The sequence below is a fragment of the Neovison vison genome, chromosome 3, assembly GCF_020171115.1.
Source record: "Neovison vison isolate M4711 chromosome 3, ASM_NN_V1, whole genome shotgun sequence".
NCBI classification, from domain to species: Eukaryota; Metazoa; Chordata; class Mammalia; order Carnivora; family Mustelidae; genus Neogale; species Neogale vison.
The window spans coordinates 232,734,373-232,758,444 of NC_058093.1; the positions used below are offsets into that span (position 1 = coordinate 232,734,373).

The 24,072-nt window shown below is 38.0% G+C and overlaps 1 protein-coding gene and 1 pseudogene across 1 annotated transcript in view; both read left to right on the forward strand.

Moving 5' to 3' along the window:
• The first annotated feature begins 515 nt into the window (after positions 1 to 515).
• Positions 516 to 24,072, forward strand: part of TMEM116 (transmembrane protein 116) — a 54,621-nt gene continuing 31,064 nt past the window's right edge. The window contains exons 1-4 of the mRNA XM_044244254.1: positions 516 to 634; positions 1,185 to 1,231; positions 1,673 to 1,736; positions 9,809 to 9,940. Of these exons, the coding sequence (XP_044100189.1) occupies positions 587 to 634; positions 1,185 to 1,231; positions 1,673 to 1,736; positions 9,809 to 9,940 (291 nt within the window). The 5' untranslated portion in view covers positions 516 to 586. The remainder of the gene's footprint in view (positions 635 to 1,184; positions 1,232 to 1,672; positions 1,737 to 9,808; positions 9,941 to 24,072) is intronic.
• Positions 1,458 to 1,554, forward strand: LOC122903841 (annotated as a pseudogene).

Genomic DNA, 24,072 nt, shown 5'->3' on the forward strand with positions numbered 1-24,072 from the left:
GCTTTACACAGACTTGATATATAAACAAGTATATTAAATGAATCATGTAACTTAATATTTTTCTGGTGGGAAGTTTTGGTACAGAAGATTTCAGATGTTACTATTAAATGTGAGATATTAATAGCCCATTCTCGTCACAGCTTTTCTTGGTATTACTAAAAATTTACTGATTGCTTTAATATGCAGTCTCTCTTTTCCATCACAGGCTTTTATCCCTAAATGGGGCAAGTGTTAAGCAGACCTCCTTTTTCTTCCTTACCTTTCTCTCCTTTTTTTCTGTTCCATTTCTCTCTTGCAGCTCCTTTTATCTTTTCACCATTCTCTCTATTTTTTATTATTCCTGTCTCTTCCTCTTACAATTCCTAATACTTTGTTTCCTTGTCACCTGCTCTTTCTGTTTTTGTTCTTTTCTGCTTGGCTTTCTCCTCCACTTGTCACCACCTCTTTCCTTGTCCTCAAGATACAGAGCGGGATTGGGTAGGGAGGAGCCCAGCAGAGCTGGGGGTGGAGCCACCTGTTCTGTGCTTCAGGATTCAGAACCTGAGAAGGATCGGCCTGCGTAAGCATAGCTGGGGCAGAAGTCCCCATGGCCTTCCTGCTGGAGGCTAGCATTCTGGAGGACAATTGGGACTTGGTGAGATTATAAGTTGTCCCTTTCTTTTTGCTCCCCCTTTCTTCCTCCTTGTTCTGTACTTTTCACTCACAGTATCTCTTTACTACTTCTTCCTATTTCTTTACTCCTTACTATTTTATTTTTTCTCTCTCTAGTTATCACTCAACTCTATTTAGTATTTGTTTACCTTTCCTTGTACCTGTTCTTTTCATGCATGTCTATTCTCTCAAAATTTAACTTTTCCTTCCTCTTCTCCATTTTATTCTTTTCTTTTAAAATATTCTCATCCAATTCTCTTTTCTGTCCACCTCTCTACCTCTTTTCGTTTTCTGTCCACCTCTCTACTCTTTTTATCTTACTGTTTCCTAGAGATGGAGCAGTAAGAGAGGAAACAAGGAACCACCCTGCCCTTCCAGAGGCCTTTCTGCTGTGTCTCAGACTTGTAGGGTATTTTGATTAGGCACTGAAGAGTTTGTGCTCTGCAGAGACAGTTAATAAACAGTGAAATTGGAGTAAGGTTGAATATTAAATGTTAAAGTTTTGATTTTATTCTCTTTTATGTTTTGTTTAGGTTTTTTCTGCAATACAGTGGATACAATTTGTTATGGCTACTCTGAGGTAAATTTATTTAATCTCATGTTCTATGACTGTTTTAACTAGTAAAAGCAAAACTGTAGAATTCTAAAGTTTCCTGCATTTTTCCCCCTGGGTATTTGCTTTTACTCTTCAGGGAGAAATGCTGTTCTTTACCATGTTGATATTTTCTGATTAATAAAATGTAACATCAACAATAACAAAAAAACAGATTGAGTAATAACATCTGAAAATCAAAGGACTTGGGTCAGCAGAACTGATTTGCAAAATCAGTAGGAATGATACAGAGATTAGCATGTCCCCTATGCAAGCATGACACACAAATTCATGAAGCTTTCCATATTTTAGAAAAGTGTGTGGTTTCTTTTTTATCTGTTATATATCGGTAAAGCTGTAAAAAATCATTAGCAAAAATGAGGGAGCCCTAGTAGTCTTCTTTTAATGATTATCTTTTATCTCTGTCAGTGTTATCGGTTCAAGTTCTCTTATTGCCTATGCTGTATTCCAGAATATACAGAAATCTCCGGAGGTGAGCAAACTCTTTTTTGTGTTGGATTTGAACATTTTTAGTGACTTAGCCTTTGAAATAAATAAGAGAAGTATCACCTATAAATAATGGAATAAGTCTACGAATTACTTGTAAATTTGTCATTATTTTATTACATTGAGATATTTTAGACACAGTCAATAGGTTTCCCTTTTCTTCTAGGTAATTATTTTAACTGTAACTTTGAATAGTGAGAGATTGGCTACTAAAAGTACAATTTTTTTGCTATGCATTAATTATTAAAGTTAGGAAATAGAGTTGTTTGAAGCCTCTAGTCACTCTAAGCACAGTATGATTCTGCAAAGAGGTGAGTTTTCTGATACTGGTATCTTGGCAATATTGCTAGTGGGGCTAAGAAATAGCTCAGACTTTGTTTCCAGAAAATATTAGGTTTGCTGTTCAGGCCTTCTAGGCAATTACAATTTAATGGTGAAAACAGAACAAAAATACATCCTAGGTAAAATTATTCATACCAAAAAGATCAAGTACAAATATTTTCCTTTTTTTTTGAGGTTAATTGACAAACAAAAATTATATATATTTAAGGTATAAACAAACAAAAAAACTTTCCAGATTGAGAGAGGATTAGGAAGAGAGAATATTTCCTAGCTATGAAATAAAAATGTAACAACACTTTCTCTCACTAGGCCAAATGGCACAAAATTAGACAAAATATAGTTCACATATATAGGAGGGCTTTTGTTTTTTGTTTGTTTTTTTTTTTAAACTCTTTTTTTTTTTTTTAGATTTTATTTATTTATTTGAGAGAGAGAGACAGTGAGAGAGAGCATGAGCGAGGAGAAGGTCAGAGGGAGAAGCAGACTCCCCATGGAGCTGGGAGCCTGATGTGGGACTCGATCCCGGGACTCCAGGATCACGCCCTGAGCCGGAGGCAGTCGTCCAACCAACTGCACCACCCAGGCGTCCCTAGGAGGGCTTTTGTATGTGGAAAATGTGATTGGGTTTTTATTGGGCCCACTTTCCTAATCACAGTAGTTCCGTATGTTGAACACTTTCTGAGCTCCAAGTATGCTGGGTGCTTTACAGACTTTATCTATTGGTTTTCATCACTTTCCCATGGGATGGATGGTATTAGCTCCATTTCACAGATGAGGAAATTAAGTCATGAGATGAGGAAAGTCATGAAGTAACTTGTTGAAATTTTATAATAAGTAGCAGGACAGAGATTTTTCAAAAGTCTAACTCTTAACTACAGTCCCCTTTCAAATTAAACACAGTATTTAGTATTTATTTTATTCTAGACAGATGTGCTCAGTGTTTTAAATACATTTTTCATTTAATCCTTAAAACAACTCTGTGAGGTAGATATTACTAATCTGATATTATAGTGAAGAAATGAAATCCTGGTAAGGTTGAGGGACTTTCCTAAGATCTTATATATATATAGCCAGTAATTTGTTAGAGCTAGAATTTGAGTACAGGATTGTCTTGTTCCAAAGCCATTCTCCATATATGCTTTTTAAGCCACTGAAATATGGTATGTAATGAAAATATGATTTTGGGTGCCTGGGTGGCTCAGTGGGTTAAAGCCTCTACCTTTGGCTCAGGTCATGATCCCAGGGTCCTGGGATCGAGCCCCGCATCGGGCTCTCTTCTCAGCAGGGAGCCTACTTCCTCCTCTCTCTCTCTCTCTCTCTCTCTCTGCCTGCCTCTCCACCTACTTCTGATCTCTCTCTGTCAAATTAATAAATAAAATCTTAAAAAAAAAAGAAAAAGAAAATAGGATTTTGAATTTCAGGCATAGAATGTGACTATGTAAGTAACTAGAAAGTAGAAGTCCTGGTACTGTATTGTCATTGACTGCCAAAGTAATCTTAGGCCACATATCTTTCTGTGATTCAGATTTCCCTAATGTTTGTCTCCTTTGCTGAAATTTGAATTCATAGGTGATTAAGTTAATGAAGTATAAGTTACATAGTAGGACAGCTAAGCAGAGATTCTCAGTCTCTGCATTATTTATCTGTTGAACTGGACAATTATTTGTTGTAGGGGGCTGTCTGCTCCTTCAGATGCTTTGCAGACTTTACCCACTAGATGTTAGAAGCAAACCACCTCCCCATACATCTGAGGTTGTAAAAACCAAAATATGTTTAAATTTATTGCCAGATATCTCGTAGGGGAGGCGAAATTGCTCCTGGTTCAGTGACCACTCACGTCACTGCTCTAAGGTGACCTCTGGCATGACAGTGGGTTAGAGCTTTATAAAGATGTAGGATCTACTTTGGCCTAGGATGTGACCTTAAGTTTCTCTGGCTTCAGTTCCCATACCTTTCAAAACATAACCAGAGCTTAAAGGACCTTAACAATCACTAGTTCACTGGTTCCCACACATTCTGTTTTCTTGGTGTAGGAAAAATTCCGATTTTTCCAGATTAAGAATATCAGCCATCCTCTAATTTTCCTTTTTGTCCATTAAAGAATTTTTTTAAAGATTTTATTTATTTATTTGATAGACAGAGATCACAAGTAGGCAGAGAGGCAGGCAGAAAGAGAGGGGGAAGCAGGCTCCCTGCTGAGCAGAGAGCCTCATGGGGACTCGATCCCAGGACCCTGAGATCATGACTCGAGCCGAAGGCAGTGGCTTAACCCACTGAGCCACCCAGGAGCCCCTAAATTAAAAAATTTTTAAAGTTATTATCACACACTACCTAATATAAAAACTAATCTCACCTGTACAAAAGGGAATTTTTCTCATACCCCTCTTCCAAATGAGAGGAAAGCTAAGTAAGATGCTATACCTTGCAAGCAGGGGTAAATGGTCAAGCTGCTTTGGCTAACAAAAACAAAAACGAGTGAAATAACATTTTTTTTACATTTTAAACTATATTTAATAAATATCAGATATTATTATTATTTTTACTATATATAGCCTTTGCTCTGGGTAAGCCTACTAAAATTCCAGCCAGATGGCACATTCACAGATTCTACTGGCCCATGACCTCCCACAAGTTTATAACTGTTAATGGGTAAAAAATTAAAAGTGAACACCAAATAAACTCTGGAGGAGAAAGGCAGCCAGGAGGCTTTTGTGAGCAAGAATGCAATTTTATTTATGGTCATTGATTCAATAAATAGCCTTACAGAGAGCACTATTTGCAACTAAAACATAACTAAGGTCTTTGGCAGGGAAATGGAGAATAAAAAGAGATTTATATACTTTCACTCACGCTTAGAAAACAGTGAGTTCTAGTAACAGGAGATAAAGTCAGTCAAGTAAACAACAAAAATTAACTGAGCACCTATTGTTGAAGTGAAGAAAAATTTCACCCTGCCTATGTTTATAAAATACTATGTTGAAGGTATAGCCCATGGTTTAAGGAAAGTACGATCAGTGCAGTAATCTGTAATACACATAAAAGCAAAAGGCATAGTCCTAAATATGAAAGTTTTTGCTTTTAAAAAAACATGCCTAGTGGCACCTGGGTGGCTCAGTTGTTAAGCGTCTGCCTTTGGCTCAGGTCCTGATTCCATGGTCCTAGGATTGAGCCCCACATTGGGCTCCCTGCTCAGTGGGAAGTCTGCTTCTCCTTCCCCCATTCCCGTTCCCCCTGCTTGTATTCCTTCTCTAGCGATCTCTCTCTGTGTCAAATAAATAAATAGAAATCTGTAAAAAAAAAATTGTAAAAAAAAATGCCCAATTCATACCTCATTTAAATCAAGAGCAGGATAAGGGGTAGAATATGCACTGTGGGAAAGGGTTTCCCTGGGGAGATTCTGAGTCCAAGTGGGTTCTGGTGAGTTGAAAGACCTAAAATAGTATTCATATGAATACTCTTCTAAAATCCTGCTTCCCAATATTTCTATTCAAATGAAATCAGGTTACAAAGAATATCAAAAGTGATCTTTATGGGGAAATGAAGTCACATAAGTGTGTAGTAAAGAATATCTGCCCTGAGTATTATTTAACACTGGCTAGTCTGGCCACCTTCTTCTCTCTTCAGTTAGCCTTTCTGAGTCACTGTTTCATCAGTTAATCACCTCAAAGATTCCCTATGGATTTCTCCAATTTACTACATTTATTTTAATTTAATAAACTATTTTGGTCTTTTTCAGATTATGACTTCCATGTGTTTTTTGTGATTAAAAATATTCTTTAAGGGCACCAGGGTGGCTCTGTGGGTTAAGCCTCTGCCTTCGGCTCAGGTCATGATCTCAGGGTCCTGGGATCGAGTCCCATACCGGGCTCTCTGCTCAGCGGGGAGCCTGCTTCCTCCTCTCTCTCTCTCTGCCTACTTGTGATCTCTCTCTGTCAGGTAAATAAATAAAATCTTTAAAAAAATTTACTTTTTCTTGTGATATATATCAGATGTGGATTACAAAGCATAAAACCTGTATGCACTTTTTAAAGAATGATTATAACCAGTAAGAATAAGAAATAGAAATTGTCTGTACCAAAATGCTCCTTACTGGTCAACCTACTATGCTCCTTACTAGGTCACAGTTCTCTTCCTCACCTCTAGAGGTAACCACTATCCTGACTTCTGTGATCATAATTTCTTTGCTTTTATGTACAGTTTTGTCAAGGTATGTGTATTTAAACAATTTAATTCAGCTCACTTTTGAGCTTTTTTGGAAATGGACTAATACTGTATGTATTTTTGTATAGCTTTGTGATTTGCTGTTTTTTGTCAGTGTTATTTGTAAGATTTATTCTTGTGTAAAGCTCTGGTTCATTTAATTTTCACTGATGTTTAGCATTCTCTACTTTGAACACATCATAATTTATGTATCTATATTATATTTGTATGGTGTATAGATATAATATATATATTATATCTATATATAATCTTTAATCTTGTCCATGTCTTCTGGTGCACACATGCAAACATTTCTCTAGTGTATTTACCTAATGATAGAATTGCTGTAGGAGAGACATATTCCTAGATAATGCCAAACTTTTTCTAAATGGTTGTGCCAGTTGGGTAGGAAAAGTTTCATTGCTTTTTGTTTCCATTAATCCTGGATATTGTCAGATTTAAAAAATTTTTGCCATGAGTGTACAATATTTTTTGTGGATTTAATTTTTCATTTCCTTGATTACTAATCATGTTAGGCATATTATCATATGTTTATGGTCATTTGGATATCCTCTTAACTACCTGTTCACATTTTTTGCCTATTTTTTTCTACTAGATTTTTTTAAAAAATTGCTTTGTAAGAGTTTTTGTTTTTAATTTTGTTTTGATGCCGGCCCTTTGTTAGTTTTATGTGCTGCAAATAATCTTCTCCCATTTTGTGGCATGTCTTTTCACTTTCTTGGTGGTGTCGTTTGACATATTTTTCTTTTTTCACTGGTTGAATTTTTCAATTACTTCCTTTTAGAGCCTTTTTCTTTTGTTTAGGAAATGTTTCCCTGGCCAGAAGTTCAAAACATTCTCCTCTGTTATCTAAGAAAAATTTTTTATGGGTTTTGCTTTCCATATTTAGTTATTTAAACCAGTTGGAACTCATTTTTGAGTGTGTGAGATAGAACATAGGGGTCCACTTTTATTTTTATCCATATAGACCCCAGTTGTTGCAACATCATGGTTGTTTTGTTTTGTTTTTTAAGATTTTATTTATTTATTTAACTGAGAGAGATACAGAGGGGAACACAAGCAGGGGGAGCAGGAGAGGGAGAAGCAGGCTTCCTGCTGAGCAGGGAGCCAGAAGTGGGGCTTGATCCTAGGACCCTGGGATCAGGACCTGAGCCAAAGGTAGACACTTAACAACTGAGCCACCCAGGCACCCCGCAACATCATGTTTTGAAAAGACTATCCTTTCTTTCTTGATCCAGAAAGCCACTTTGTGGGATGCCTGGCTGGTTCAGTCAGCAGAGCCTGCAAATCTTGACCTCAGGGTTGTAAGTTTGAGTTCCACAATGGGTGTAGAGATTACTACAGTAATAATAATAAGTTTGCCAGTAATAATAAAAATGTCCTTAAGCTATTTCTAGGGGCACCTGGGTGGCTCAGATGGTTAAATGTCTGCCTTTGCCTTGGGTTGTGATTTTGGAGTCCTGGGATAGAGCCCTGCAGTAGGGCTCCCTGCTCAGCAGGGAGTCTGCTTCTCCTTCTCCCTCTGCTCCTCCCCCTGCTTGTGGTCTCTCTCTCTCTGTTGAATAAATATTTTTTTTTAAAAAGCCTCTTCTATCATGTATCAAAAGTTTTCATATATGCTTAGGTTTGTTTGAGCTCTGTATTCTGTTTTATTTGTCTATTGCTTATCCCTATGCTAGTACCACAATATCTACACTCTAGCTTTATATTAAGTTTTGCTATGTGTAGGACAAATCTTTCTCCTTTTTTATCAAGAATGTCTTGGTTTTCTTGATATTTTGTATTTCTACATCAGATATAGAGCCAGCTTGTCAACTTCCACAAGAAAATATGTTGAGATACAATTGAGATTGCATTTAATCTATATATCAATTTAGGGAGAACTTACAAGATTTTTGTAATCTTAGGTCTTACAATCCATGAGCATAGTGTTTATCTTCACTCTAGATCTTCTTTGATGTCTCTCAATAAACATTTTATAATTTTCTCTGTATGCTAACCAATACTATTTTTAGAAAAGTGGGAGTTGGGAGGGCAAAAGGGGAAGAATACTAGAAAGTGACAAAGAAGGACAGACTTCACTGATAGCATATAAAATTCATACCAGGGGCACCTGGGTGGCTCAGTGGATTAAGCCACTGCCTTCAGCTCGGGTCACGATCTCGGTGTCCTGGGATCGAGCCCCGCATCGGGCTCTCCGCGCAGCAGGGAGCCTGCTTCCCCTTCTCTCTCTGCCTGGCTCTCTGCCTACTTGTGATCTCTCTCTCTCTGTCAAATAAATAAATAAAATCTTTTAAAAAAATTCATACCAATATTTTTTCCTACTCTGAGTTTTCTTTCTTTCTTTCTTTCTTTTTTTTAAAGATTTTATTTATTTATTTGACAGACAGAGATCACAAGTAGGCAGAGAGGCAGGCAGAGGGAGAGGAGGAAGCAGGTTCCCCGCCGAGCAGAGAGCCTGATGCAGGGCTCAATCCCAGGACCCTGGGATCATGACCCGAGCTGAAGGCAGAGACTTAACCCACTGAGCCACCCAGGCGCCCCTTCTTTCTTTCTTTCTTTCTTTTTTTTTAAGATTTTATTTATTTGACAGAAAGAGAGAGAGAGAGATCACAAGTAGGCAGAGAGGCAGGCAGAGAGGGGGAAGCAGGCTCCCTGCTGAATAGAGAGCTCTATTTGGGGCTTGATTCCAGGACCCTGAGATCATGACTTGAGCTGAAGATAGAGGCTTAACCCATTGAGCCACCCAGGCACCCCCTACTCTGAATTTTCATTGATGAAATAAGATGAATAAAGTCTGAGGATGTAATGTATAATGTGGTGACTATAGTTGATAACACTGTTGTATAATTGAAATTTGCTAAAAGAGTAGAACTTAAATGTTCTTACCAAAAAAAAGTAAATGTGTGTGGTGATGGAGGTGTTAACTTGGGGAAATCCTTTCACAATGTACTTGTCTATCAAATCATCACATTGCACACTTTAAATATCTTATAATTTTTTCATAAAGAAAAGAATGAGAAAAATGCAAGTTAAACTGTATTAAGATTTTAAAAACCCATTTTTATTTTCTTTGAGTGTTAACCTTATCCCTAAACACTCAGCTAATGATCTCATTTCCTATTGTTAGAAGATGTTGGCCGTGCAGCTCAAGTACTTTTAATTTTCTATTTGTGGTGTATCTCCCATCACAAAATTCCTTATCTCTCCATTCTTTCCTTTGTCCCTAAATCTGAGGAATGAATGTGTCTATAAGGAAGAAGGTCAATGCTAATCTATCCATGAGTAGTCTTATTCCAGGATAGTTGGGATAGTTGAAATTACAGATTCCTTCCTACGTGGAGTATTCCTTTACATTCCCCACAGTCCACCAATGACAGAGACCCCAGAAAAATGATGCCCAGGTTTCTCCTAGAAAGATATAACTTAAAAATAATTGATTGTTATTCTCCTAGCTACATCATTTATAAAATGAGGCTCTTGTTGCTTTGACAGATAAGGCCACTCTTTTATCTGAGCTTCTCTGACCTTCTCCTGGGGATATGCTGGCTCATTGAGGCACTTCTTTATGGAACTTCAGTAGCCAATAAGGATGTTGTCTGCTATAACTTGCAAGCAGTTGGACAGGTGAGTAGTACTAGACTGTGACTGTATCTTGTAAGACAGGTATACTCAGACCTAAATAAAAAACAAAGATAATCTATCTTGGTAAGTGGGATCCCTTTGTTTATTGTTGTCCTTTGAAACAATAGCTCTGAATTTTTTTCCATATTAAAAAACACGGCTTGTTGTGCTCACTTCAGCAGCACATATACTAAAAAAACACTGCTATGTGTAGGACACTTTTATAGAAAGTGTGGAAAATTCAGATTAGCAAAAAGATAATTAAAATCACCTATAATCACTCACATATTATTTTATATATATTATGTATGTTTCCAATCTTTTTCTCTGTACATATATGCATTTTAAAACAAATAACACATTAATACTTCATATAATTTGCTTTTATTTTTCAACATATCATGAGTGTACTTCCATATAATAAAACATTCTTTAACAACAGCTTTTGAGGGTGCCTGGGTGGCTCAGTGGGTTAAGCCGCTGCCTTCGGCTCAGGTCATGATCTCAGGGTCCTGGGATCGAGTCCCGCATCGGGCTCTCTGCTCATCAGGGAGCCTGCTTCCTCCTCTCTCTCTCTGCCTGCCTCTCTGCCTACTTGTGATCTCTCTCTGTCAAATAAATAAATAAAATCTTTAAAAAACAAAAAAAACAAAAAAAACAAAAAAAAACCCAGCTTTTGAGAATAATACTTTTTTTTATTAAAAGAATAAACATTACCTGTACCCCTGGGGATAAAAATATATGTTTATAAACAATAAAAAATTTAAAAAAAGAATAAGCATTGACCCTGAAAAGAAATAAAATAAAATAAAATGGAAAAAAAAGAATAAACATTGGCTTCAATTGGGAAATACTATAGATTATCATGTATGGATTATAGATTTTTCACAGATTTTTATCAGTGGATTAACCCACACAGTACCATCTGTATATATTTCTTATATTTCTCAGACTTGCTGTGTGAAAAAGTAGAGGTTAAAATGCAATCGGGGGCACCTGGGTGGCTCAGTGGGTTAAGCCGCTGCCTTAGGCTCAGGTCATGATCTCAGGGTCCTGGGATTGAGTCCCGCATCGGACTCTCTGCTCTGCAGGGAGCCTCCTTCCCTCTCTCTCTCTACCTGCCTCTCTGTCTACTTGTGATCTCTCTCTGTCAAATAAATAAAATCTTTAAATGCAATTAGGGAGCGCCTGAGTGGCACAGTGGGTTAAGCCGCTGCCTTCGGCTCAGGTCATGATCTCAGGGTCCTGGGATCGAGTCCCGCATCGGACTCTCTGCTCTGCAGGGAGCCTGCTTCCTCCTCTCCCTCTCTCTGCCTGCCTGTCTGCCTACTTGTGATCTCTGTCTGTCAAATAAATAAATAAAATCTTTAAAAAAAATGCAATCGGTACTCACTGCTATGTGTTTCCTTTGACATTTGTTACTAGAGGGAATATTTCTTTCAATTTAGTATGAAAATAATACATGTAATTGGTGGTATGAAATCCATGTACTAATATATATTAAATATCTCATAAGAATTTTAGTATCATAAAAACACACTTTATTCAGTCCTAATATCTCATAAATTGAGTAACACTGTATTATATTCTCCGCTAAGGAAATAATATAGTTTTGGAAGTAAGAAAAAAAATCTGTATAGAATTCTGGACCCAGTTAACTTTGTAACCTTAGGCAAATACTTAATAATTTCTGAACTTTATTCTCCTAGTCTGTAAAATGATCGTTAATATTATTTACCTTGTGCTTGGCATAGGTATGATTAATGTTACTTTGTTTTTTTATAACTTTATTGAGCTATACATATAATAAATGAGATTTATTTAAAAGATTTTATTTATTTGATAGAGGGAGAAAACATGAGCAGGGGTAGGGAGGGCAGAGGAAGAGGGAGAAGCAGAGAAGCGGAGCCGCCACTCAGCAGGGAGCCCGATGTGGGGCTCAGTCCCAGGAGCCCAAGATCATGACCCAAGCCAAAGTCAGATGCTTAATTGAACCACTCAGGTACGCCTACACAACAATATTTAAAGTGTACAATTTTGTCTTTTTTAGTATATATATACCCCTTTCAAATCATTACCACATGGGGCACCTGAGTTGCTCAGTGGGTTAAGCCTCTGCCTTCAGCTCAGGTCATGATCTCAGGGTCCTGGGATTGAGCCCCACATTGGGCTCTCTGCTCAGCGGAGAGCCTGCTTCCCCTCCCCACCGCCTGCTTCTCTGCCTACTTTTGAGTTCTCTCTTTCTCTCTGTTAAACAAATAAATAAAATTTAAAAAAATCATTACCACAATTAAGATAACAAACATTTCTATTTCCATCACCCCCCAAAATATTTTCAAGTTTGTTTTCTTTTACCTCATGGATCATATGAATTATAATAGTTGCTTTTAAAAATTTTGGTTGGTGGCCCTGGATGGCTCAGTCATTAAGTGTCTGCCTTCAACTTAGGTCATGATTCCAGGGTCCTGGGATCAAGCCCTGCATCAGGCTCCCTGCTCAGTGGGAAGCCTGCTTCTCCCACTTCTCCCAGCCTGCTTCTCCTCTCCCGCTCCCCCTGCTTGCGTTCCCTCTCTTGCTGTGTCTCTCTCTGTCAAAAAAATAAACAAATCTTAAAAAAAATTTTTTGGTTGGATATTTCCAATATCTGGCCATCTCTAAGTGGTGTTTGTTGATTGTCTTCTCCCATGATAATGGGTGACAAATTTTTGTTCTTTGTGTGTCAAGTAATTTAGGGTTTCATCTTGGACATTGTGACTGTGACACTTCATAGACTTGGGGTTCTTTTGTAATTCTCTGGCGAATGCTAATGTTTTTGTTTAGCAGACAGTCAACCTGATTAGGTTTAGAATGTGAATTCCTTTTTTCACAATTTTTAAAATTTATTTGAGAGAGAGAGCAGGAGTGGGGGAGGGTCAGAGAGGGAAGCAGACTCCCTATTGAGTAGGTCTTGGTCTTGGTACTCGAGGATCATGACCTGAGCTGAAAGCAGTCACTTAACCAACAGAGCCATCCAGGCGGCCTAGAATGTGAATTTCATTTCATCATTTTTAGGTTCAAGTTCTCTATACCTAGTTCTCTAAGCCTTAGCTATGCTTGTTTTGGGCTGACATGTGCGTGCATAGTGCAGTGGTTAGGTTGAGACTTATATGGCACCATACACAGAATTAGGACATCTGCTTTTCTTGATCTGTCACTTTTGGGTTTCCACCTACACTTTCCTGCCTGAAATGGGACATTCTTTGGTTTATGTGGCCTAGAATATAGGTTTCTGTGAGGGTTTCAGGGGCCTTCATTGAGAAGCATTATGATTGGGATGTACACTTGAGGAAGAGCTATAAGAGAGCAAGAGAGAAAGGTTTGGGAAACTTACTTTTGTGCAGTTTGCTTCTCTATATTTGATTCCTTTGTTTGATTTTTACTTTTCAGTCTTCAAGCAGTTAATTTTTATATTTTCCCAGAGTTTTTGTTTGTAATCAATGGGAGGGATGGGCTGAAGAGGGCTAAAACACACTAGCTTTTTTAGTTATTCTTATTTATTTAGTGACAGAGAAAACACATGTGAGTGGGGGAGGGGCAGAGGGAGAGAGAATCATTTTTTTTTATAGATTTTATTTCTTTATTTGAGAGAGAGCACAAACAGAGGGAGAGGGCCCTGCTGAGCAGGGAGCTGGATGTGGGGCTCAATCCTAGGTCCCAAAGATCATGACATGAACTGAAGGCAGTTACTTAACCAGCTGAGCCACTCAGGTGCCTAGAGAGAGAGAATCTAAGCAGTCTCCATGCTCAGCTTGAGCCTGATGCAGGGCTCCATCTCATGACCCTGAGATCATGACCTGAGCTGAAACCAAGAGCCCATGCTTAACCAACCCAGCCACCCAGGCACCCCTAGCTTTTTAAAAAATTGTGATAAAGTGCTTATCATAAGACTATTTTAATCACTAAATTTTTTAAAAATTGGGTTAAAAACATGTAACAAAATTCACATCCCAACATTTTTAAATGTACAGTTTAGGGACACCTGGGTGGCTCAGTCAGTTAAGCATCTGCCTTCAGCTCAGGTTATGATCCCAGGGTCCTGGGATAGAGCCCCACATCTTGCTCCTTGCTCCTTGCTCAGCACAGAGTCTGCTTCTCCCTCTCCTTCTGCCCTGCTTTTGCTCCCTCTGTCTCTCAAATAAGTAAATAAAATCTTTTAAAAAATGTCAGTGATATTAGTGATGTTAAATATCTTGTGTGCTTATTGACTACTTATATATCTATTGTGAAGAAATGTTTATTCAAGTTCTTTGTCCATTTTTAAATTTGCTGTTGATTCATAGTTCTTCTTTATGTATTATTAATATTAATTCCTTTTCAAATATATGATTTACAAATATTTTCTCCCATTCTTTCATAGGTTGCCCTTTCACTCTGTTTAATTTTGATGTAGTCCAATATATTGTTTCTTTTGTTGCCCATGCTTTTGATTTTGTATTCAGGAAATCATTGTCAAGCCCAGGGTCATGAAGCTTTTCCCCTGTCTTCTGCTAGGAGTTTACCTCTTAGGTTTAAGTCTTTGATCTATTTTAAACTAATTTTTGTATACAGTGTAAGTGTCTAGCTTCATTCATGTGCATGTGGATATTCAGTATTTTATTTTTTTTTAAAGATTTATTTATTTATTTGACAGAAAGAAAGAGAAATAGCAAGAGAGGGAACACAAGCAGGGGAAGTGAGAGAGGGAGAAGCAGGCTCCCCACCGAGCAGGGAGCCTGATAATGGGTTTGATCCCAGGACCCGGGGATTATGACTTGAGCTGAAGGCAGAGGCTTAACCCACTGAGTCACCCAGGTGCCCGATATTCAGTATTTTAAATACCATTTGCTAAAAAGACTGTCCTTTCCTCACTAAATGGTCTTGCCACTCTTGTTTAAAATCATATGACTTACATGTGACATTTTATTCCAGGCTCTCTATTCTGATCCGTTATTTCTGTTTGTCTGTCTTTAAGCCAGTATCACACTGTTTCAATTACTGTTACTTTGTACTAAGTTTTGAAACTGGGAAGTGGGAGTCGTCCAACTTTGTTCTTTTTAAAGACTGTTTTGGCAGCCATCAAAAAAAAAAATCTTGCCATTTGCAATGAAGTGGATGGAACTAGAGGGTATTATGCTAAGTGAAATAAGTCAATCAGAGAAAGACAATTATATGATCTCACTGATATATGGAATTTAAGAAACAAGACAGAGGTTCATAGGGGAAGAGAGGGAAGAATGAAACAAGATGAAACCAGAGAGGAAGACAAACCATAAAAGACTCTTAATCTTAGGAAATAAACTCAGGGTTGCTGGAGGGGAGTGAGGTGGAGGGATGGGGTAACTGAGTGATGGACATTGTGGAGAGTATGTGTTGTAATGACACCGGGTATCATATAAGACTGATGAATCACAGACCTGTGCCCCTGAAACAATACATTAAATGTTAATTAATTGAATTTAAATTTTAAAAAAGAAGAAAAAGATTGTTTTAGCCAAAACAATCTCAGGGTCCCTTGAGGTTATGTGTGGATTTTAGGATGTACTCTGCTGTCACTGGATGGAATGTTCTATACCTGTTGATTACGTCAGGTTGATTGATAGTGACCTTCAAGTCTATTAGATTCTTGCTGTTTTTCTGTCTACCTGTTGTATTCATTAGTGAAAGATAGTGATTTTCCTGATAATAATTGTGGGTTTATCTATTTCTCATCTTAGTTCTATTCGTTCTTGCTTCATGTATTCTTAAGTTCTCTTCCAAGGAGTATAGAAATTTAAGATTTTCATATTCTTTTGTTTAGATGAACTAGTTGCCATGATGAAATGACCTTTATCCTTGGTAATTTTCTTTGCTCTGTAATTTACTTTGTTTCTGATATTTAAATAGCCATTTCACCTTTTGTTACTGTTTTGTTGTTTCACTTTCATTTATCATTGACATGGTATATCTTATCTCCTTGTAAATTTAAATTATTTGTATATATATATATATATTTAAGATTTTATTTATTTATTTGACAGACAGAGATCGCAAGTAGGCAGAGAGGCAGGCAGAGAGAGAGAGAGGAGGAAGCAGGCTCCCTGCTGAGCAGAGAGCCCGATGCGGGCCTCGATCCCAGGACCCTGAGATTATGACCTGAGCCGAAGGCAGCAGCTTAACCCACTGAGCCACCCAGGCGCCCTATTTGTATATTTTTATTTAAAATGCATTTCTTGTAACCAGCATGTATTTAGGTCTTAGTATTTTATCCAGTCCAATAATCTCTGCCTTTTAATTGTGGTTTTTAGGCCACTTACACTTAATTTGATTGTACTGTTTTATTTGAATCTATCATTTTGCCCTTTGTTTTCTGTTTTTCTCTTTTTTCCCTTTTTGGGAAAATATATATATATATATATTTTTTTTTTTTTTCCAATTTATTTATTTTCAGAAAAATTTTCATTATTTTTTCACCACACCCAGTGCTCCATGCAATCCATGCCCTCTATAATACCCACCACCTGGTACCCCAACCTCCCACCCCCCCACCACTTCAAACCCCTCAGATTGTTTTTCAGAGTCCATAGTCTCTCATGGTTCACCTCCCCTTCCAATTTACCCCAACTCCCTTCTCCTCTCTAACACCCCTTGTCCTCCATGCTATTTGTTATGCTCCACAAATAAATGAAACCATGTGATAATTGACTCTCTCTGTTTGACTTATTTCACTCAGCATAATCTCTTCCCGTCCCGTCCATGTTGCCACAAAAGTTGGGTATTCATCCTTTCTGATGGAGGCATAATACTCCATAGTGTATATGGACCACATCTTCCTTATCCATTCATCCGTTGAAGGGCATCTTGGTTCTTTCCATAGTTTGGCGACCGTGGCCATTGCTGCTATAAACATTGGGGTACAGATGGCCCTTCTTTTCACGACATCTGTATCTTTGGGGTAAATACCCAGGAGTGCAATTGCAGGGTCATAGGGAAGCTCTATTTTTAATTTCTTGAGGAATCTCCACACTGTTCTCCAAAGAGGCTGCACCAACTTGCATTCCCACCAACAGTGTAAGAGGGTTCCCCTTTCTCCACATCCTCTCCAACACATGTTGTTTCCTGTTCTGTTAATTTTGGCCTTTCTAACTGGTGTAAGGTGATATCTCAATGTGGTTTTAATTTGAATCTCCCTGAGGGCTAATGATGATGAACATTTTTTCATGTGTCTGATAGCCATTTGTATGTCTTGATTGGAGAAATGTCTGTTCATATCTTCTGCCCATTTTTTGATATGTTTGCCGGTTTCGTGTGTGTTGAGTTTGAGGAGTTCATTATAGATCCTGGATATCCACCTTTTGTCTGTACTGTCATTTGCAAATATCTTCTCCCATTCCATGGGTTGCCTCTTTGTTTTTTTGACTGTTTCCTTTGCTGTGCAGAAGCTTTTGATTTTGAAGAAGTCCCAAAAGTTTATTTTCGCTTTTGTTTCCTTTGCCTTTGGAGACATATCTTGAAAGAAGTTGCTGTGGCTGATATCGAAGAGATTACTGCCCATGTTCTCCTCTAGGATTCTGATGGATTCCTGTCTCACGTTGAGGTCTTTTATCCATTTTGAGTTTATCTTTGTGTACGGTGTAAGAGATACAGAAAGGGAAATTAAAGAATTGATTCCATTTACTATAGCACCAAGAACCATAAGATACCTGGGAATAAACCTAACCAAAGAGGTAAAGGATCTGTACTCAAGGAACTACAGAACACTCATGAAAGAAATTGAAGAAGACACAAATAGATGGAAGACCATTCCATGCTCTTGGATCAGAAGAATAAACATTGTTAAAATGTCTATACTGCCTAGAGCAATCTATACTTTTAATGCCATTCTGATCAAAATTCCACCGGCATTCTTCAAAGAGCTGGAGCAAATAATCCTAAAATTTGTATGGAATCAGAAGAGACCCCGAATCGCTAAGGAAATGTTGAAAAACAAAAATAAAGCTGGCGGCATCATGTTACCTGATTTCAAGCTTTATTACAAAGCTGTGATCACCAAGACAGCATGGTACTGGCATAAAAACAGACACATAGACCAGTGGAACAGAGTAGAGAGCCCAGATATGGACCCTCAACTCTATGGTCAATTAATCTTTGACAAAACAGGAAAAAATATACAGTGGAAAAAAGACAGTCTCTTCAATAAATGGTGCTGGGATAACTGGACAGCTATATATTTTTTAAAAGATTTTATTTATTTATTTGTCAGAGAGAGAGAGAGAGATCACAAGTAGGCAGAGAGGCAGGCAGAGAGAGCAGGGAAGCAGCCTTCCCGCCGAGCAGGGAGACTGACATGGGGCTCAATCCCAGGACCCTGAGATCATGACCTGAGCTGAAGGCAGAGACTTAACCCATTGAGTCACCCAGGCGCCCCTAATATACTATTTTTATTATTACCTTTTATCTCCTTTGTTGGCTTATTAGCTAAAACCCTTTGTCGTGTTACCTTAGTGGTTATGTTAGGACTCATAGTATACATTTTAACTTATCATAGTGGAAGTAATAATCATATCTCTTCACATGTAGGGTGACAATCTTACAGTGTAATACTTTAATTTCTCCTCTCCTGGCCTTTATGCTTATTGTCATGTATTTCTTATATGTATACTGTAAAGCTCACAATATATTTTTATATTTGCTCAGTTAATTATCATTACAGAGATTTAAATAATAAAAAAAACTTTTACACTTACTATTCCCAATGTTTTTCATTTTTTTTTAAAGATTTTATTTATTTATTTGACAGAGCGAGATCACAAGCAGGCAGAGAGGCAGGCAGAGAGAGAGGAGGAAGCAGGCTCCCTGCTGAGCAGAGAGCCCGATGCAGGCCTCGATCCCAGGACCCTGAGATCATGACCTGAGCCGAAGGCAGCGGCTTAACCCACTGAGCCCACCCAGGCGCCCTGTTTTTCATTCTTTTGGGAAAATTCAGATTTTTGTGTGATACCCTTTATCTTCTGCCTGAGGCATACTCATTAACATTTCTTATGTTATGGGTCTGCTTTTGTGTGTTTGAAAATGTCTATTTTGCCTTTGTTTTTGAGAGTATATTTGCTGGGTATAGATTTGTGGATTGAGAAAATTTTGGTACTTTAACATATTTCTTCACTCTTTTTGCTTGAACTGTTTCCTTTAAGAAATCTGATACTATATCTTTGTTCCTCTCTGCATCTTTTTTCTTCTGGCTGCTTTTAAGATTTTGTCTTAAAAATGAATAATTTGGGACACCTGGATGGCTCAGCTGGTTATGCATCTGCCTTCAGCTCAGGTCATGATCCCAGAGTCCTAGAATCCAGTCCCACATCAGACTGTTTGCTTAGCAAGGAGTCTGCTTCTCCCTCTACCTGCTGCTCCCCCACCCCCGCTTGTGCATGTGAGCTCTCTCTCTGACAAATAAATAAATAAAATCTTTTAAAAAATGAATAATTTGATTATGATGGGTCTTGGTGTCATTTGCTTCGTATTTCTTTTCCTTGGGATTAATTGAGCTTTTGTATCTATGAGTTTATAGTCTTCATCAAATTTGGAAAGCTTTTGTTCATTATTTCCTTCAAATATGTTGTCTGTTTCCCTTTTCCCCACTACTTGCACTCCTTTCAGCATCCTATTACCTATATATAATGGTACTTGAAGCTTTCCCATAGTTCACTCATGCTTTTTCAGTTTTGGGATTCTTTTTTTGTGTTTGTCTTTTGGCTTTGTTTTTCATTTTGAATATTTTCCTTTGTTATACTTTCAGATTCATTAGTCATTTCTTCTGTAGTGTCTAATCTGTATATATTTTTATTTCCTCCATTGTAGTTTTTATATTTAACAGCTCAAATAAGGTCTTTAAAAATACCTTCCATGTTTCTACTTATTAAAAATATGAGATAGAATATAATAACTATTTTATTGTCTTTTACTGTTAATTCTAATATTTGTTTCAGTTTTGGGTAGTTTCAGTTGATTGATTATTCTTCTCTGTATGGATCATGTTTTACTCCCTCTTTGCATCTTTTATTGGATGGCAGGCACTGTGAATTTTATATTTGGGGTGTACTAGATATTTCTGTATACCTACAACCATTCTTGTATTTTATCCTTAGATGCAGATAATTTACTTAGAAATAGTTTGAATCTCTCAGATCTTCCTTTTATGATTTTTTTAGTTAGTTTTGGAGTGATGCTCAGTCTCAGGCTAATTATTTCTCACAACTGAGCCAAGACCTTCCTGAGTACTCTATTTTATGTCCTGTTGAATTACCAGTTTTTTGATATCTTGGTGGTAGGAACTACTTTTGGGCCTATGTGAACTCTAGATACTATTCTGTAATACTTTTAGATAGTTCTTTCAGCTTTGGATAGTTCCCTGACACACACACATCAGTTAGTACTTCGCTGAACACTCCAGGAAGATCTGCAAATATCCAGGGTGCTCTGAGCAGCTCTTTCCTCTCCAGCACTCTGTTCTGTGAACTCTAGCAGCCTTCGTCTTCCTGGATTCTCATTTCTAACTCCTCAACTCAGAGTTTGCAAGCCCTCCCTTAGTTTTGTCTTCCTGTACTATAGCATGGAAACTCTTTAGAAAGTAAGCTTAGGTATGCCTGGGTGGCTCAGTTGGTTAAATATCTGCCTTTGGCTCAGGTCATGATCTCAGGATGCTGGGATTCAGTCCCGCATCAGGCTCCCTGCTCAGCCCGGAGTCATCTTCTCCCTCTGCCTGCTGCTCTCTCTGTTTGTCCTCTCTCTCTCTCTCTCTCTCTGACCAAAATAAATAAATAAATAAACACATAATATATACACACACAAATATAGAAATTTTTATATGTTTATATATAAATTTTATATGTTTATATGTTTTATATATGTTTATGTATAAAAATTTATGTGTATATATTATTTAGATATGTGTTCTTATATATGTTTATATATGTTTTATATATGTTATATATAAAAATGTGTGTGTGTGTGTGTGTTTGTATGTATATATATATTATAAAATAAGCTGAGGATGCCTGGGTGGCTCAGTTGATTGAGTGACCTTTGGCTCAGGTCATGATCCCGGAGTCTTGGGATCAAGTCCTGCATTGGGCTCCCTCCTCAGTGGTGAGTCTGCTTCTCCCTCTGTCCCTACCCCTTCTTGTGCTCTCTCTCTCTCACTTTCTCTCTCTCTCTCAAATAAAAAAATAAAATAAAATTTTAAAAAAGTAAGCTGAGGTAGGGGTGTCTGGGTGGCTCTGTTGGTTAAGTGGCCAACTCTTAATTTGGCTCAGGTCATGATCTCAGGGCTGTGAGATCAAGCCCCACATCTGGCTCTGTGCTCAGTGTTGGAGTCTGCTTGAAATTCTCTCTTTACCCCTCTGCCCTGCCCTCCCTCATGGGCATGCTCTCTCTCTCTCAAATAAATAGATCTTAAAAAAAAAAAAAAGAAAGCTGAGGTAGTTCTGTGGCTCATCTCATATTTCCATGTTTCAGAGATCACTGACTTTGTTATCTGATGTCTTGTGTCTTGAAACTCTTGTTTGAAATGTTTTTACTGTCTTTTTTGTTTGTTTGCCAGAAAGGTGAATTGAGTTCTTGTTATTCCATCTTGGCCATAGAAATTCATAAGTAAAGCTTGGGACTAAGAATATGCTCAAAGAACTTTAGCGTTTTGTTGTTGTTTTTGTTATTTTTTAAGATTTTATTTATTTATTTGACAGATAAATCACAAGTAGGCAGAGAGGCAGAGGGGGAAGCAGACTCCCTGCTGAGGAGAGAGCCTGATGCGGGGCTTAATCCCAGGACCCTGAGATCATGACCTGAGCCGAAGGCAGAGGCTTAACCCACTGAGCCACCTAGGTGCCACTAAAAAACTTCATTGTTTGAATATTCAGGGTTAACTTGGAGCTTTTAGGGTAATATATTATTTAAATAATTCTCAATAAATATTTAAGTTATTCTTTAGAGTAGAAAAATGTCTAGACTGTTTCAGATTAATGTTTTAATATTCCCTGTTGTCTTCCCTCCTGATCAACTCTGTCAGCTTGGGGGGAAAAATGCTATTTAACTTGGGCCTTTTCTTTATATTGAAACACACAATTCATTTGAATAGTCAGTTGGTCCATTTATTCAACTTAAGGAGAGAATGAGACATAGGTATCCCTGACTTGTCAATAGTTTGTGTTATACCTCTTTGCTTTTAAGAAAGATCTACATGAGGGGCACCTGAGTGGCTCAGTTGTTAAGCGTCTGCCTCGGGCTCAGTTCATGATCCCAGGATGCTGGGATCAAGCCCCACATCAGGCTCCTTGCTCTGCTGGAAAGCCTGCTTCTCCCTCTCACTGCCCCTGCTTGTGTTCCCTCTCTCACTGTCTCTCTCTCTCTCTCAAATAAATAAATAAAATTAAAAAAAAGAAAGAAAGACCTACATGAATACCTGTCCTTACAAACCAAAAGAAATCTAAGGAGGATTTTGGCTTTTGTGGAAAAAGGCAAAAAAGCAAAAATAGCATCCAGTGTTTGTTTTGCAGCAAGCCATAATAGAGGCAGTGCATTCCCCAGCCAGTGAGCACCAAGCTCTTTCCCCAGGAATACGCTCAACATCAAGCTGCCATAACTATGAACTGCGTATGTGGACTTCTATACTCTATCTCTATTTATTTTGTACATCCATTAGAAGATATTTCCATTAGCAGGGATATCAGAAATGACAATTATTACTGCATTGTTTTGCTGTTGAGACTCTGTATGATTTTGAGGAAGTCATTTGATTTTTACGACAATTATTATTGCTAGTTGGATATAATTAAGGATACAGATGAATAGCCAGATAAACGGATACAGAAGTCCAAAAGGATCCTGAATGCAGGAGCTTTGGTCCCTGTGGAGCTGGATATGTTTACCAGCCCAGAAGCTTTCCGAATCTTGTAGTTTAGAGTTTTTTATGGAGGCTTCATCTTGTAGGCATGATCAATTATTAATTCAGTCTCTAGCCTCTCTCCTCATCCTGGGGATGTAGGGCTGAAAGTTCTAAGTCTCAAGTCACGGTTTGATCTTTCTGGTAACCAGCTATCGAGGAGCCCACCAAGTATCATCTCATTAGAACAAAAGGTGCTCCTATGACGTAGGAAATTTCAAGGGATTTAGGAGCTCTGTGTGAGATTCTCCTATCATTCTCATCGCTCAGAAAATTCCAAGGGTTTTAGGAGCGCTGTGTCAGGAACTAAGGGGGCAGATACCAAATATGTATTTATTATGTCATAAGAGCAAACCCAAATTGGCTCTTTTTTTTTTTAAAGATTTTATTTATTTATTGGTCAGAGAGAGAGGGAGAGAGAGCGAGCACAGGCAGACAGAGAGGCAGGCAGAGGCAGAGGGAGAAGCAGGCTCCCTGCCGAGCAAGGAGCCCGATGTGGGACTCGATCCCAGGACGCTGGGATCATGACCTGAGCCGAAGGCAGCTGCTTAACCAACTGAGCCACCCAGGCGTCCCTAAATTGGCTCTTTTATGTCTCTCTGTGTTACTGGAGAATCCTGGTTCCAAGTTCAATAACTCTTTAGAGACCTGGAGACTAAAAAATACATTCTTTCCTTAAAAATGGAAAATTTTTGTTTTTTTTATTTTCTACATAAAGATTTGTTATAATTTATAAAATTAATACATGTTCTTGATAAAAATTAAAACATATGTTTTTGCATACCTGGGGTTACACATGAAAAGAAGTTCACTCCCTTTTCTACCCCTTTCACAGTTCAACCAGCTGAGATTAATGTCTCTCATTCCCCTGTAATTGGTTCTTGAGAAAAACACTAGGAGTGGGTGGAGGTGGGGCACTCCTTATTTGCACAAGCAGATGAGAGGTCCTAGATTTTCCAAGAGTCATAGTAAGGAAAGGACTTGTCACCTGATCTAAACAAACAAGATATTCAGGTTCCTTAATTTAAATTTCCAGTTTCATTCTTTGAACAGTGAGATCCTTTTATTTATTTTAAAAAAAATTTTTTTTTAGGATTTTTTATTTATTTCTTTGACAGACAGAGATCACAAGTAGGCAGAGAGAGAGTGGGAAGCAGGCTCCCCGACGAGCAGAGAGCCTGATGTGGGTCTTGATCCCAGGACTCTG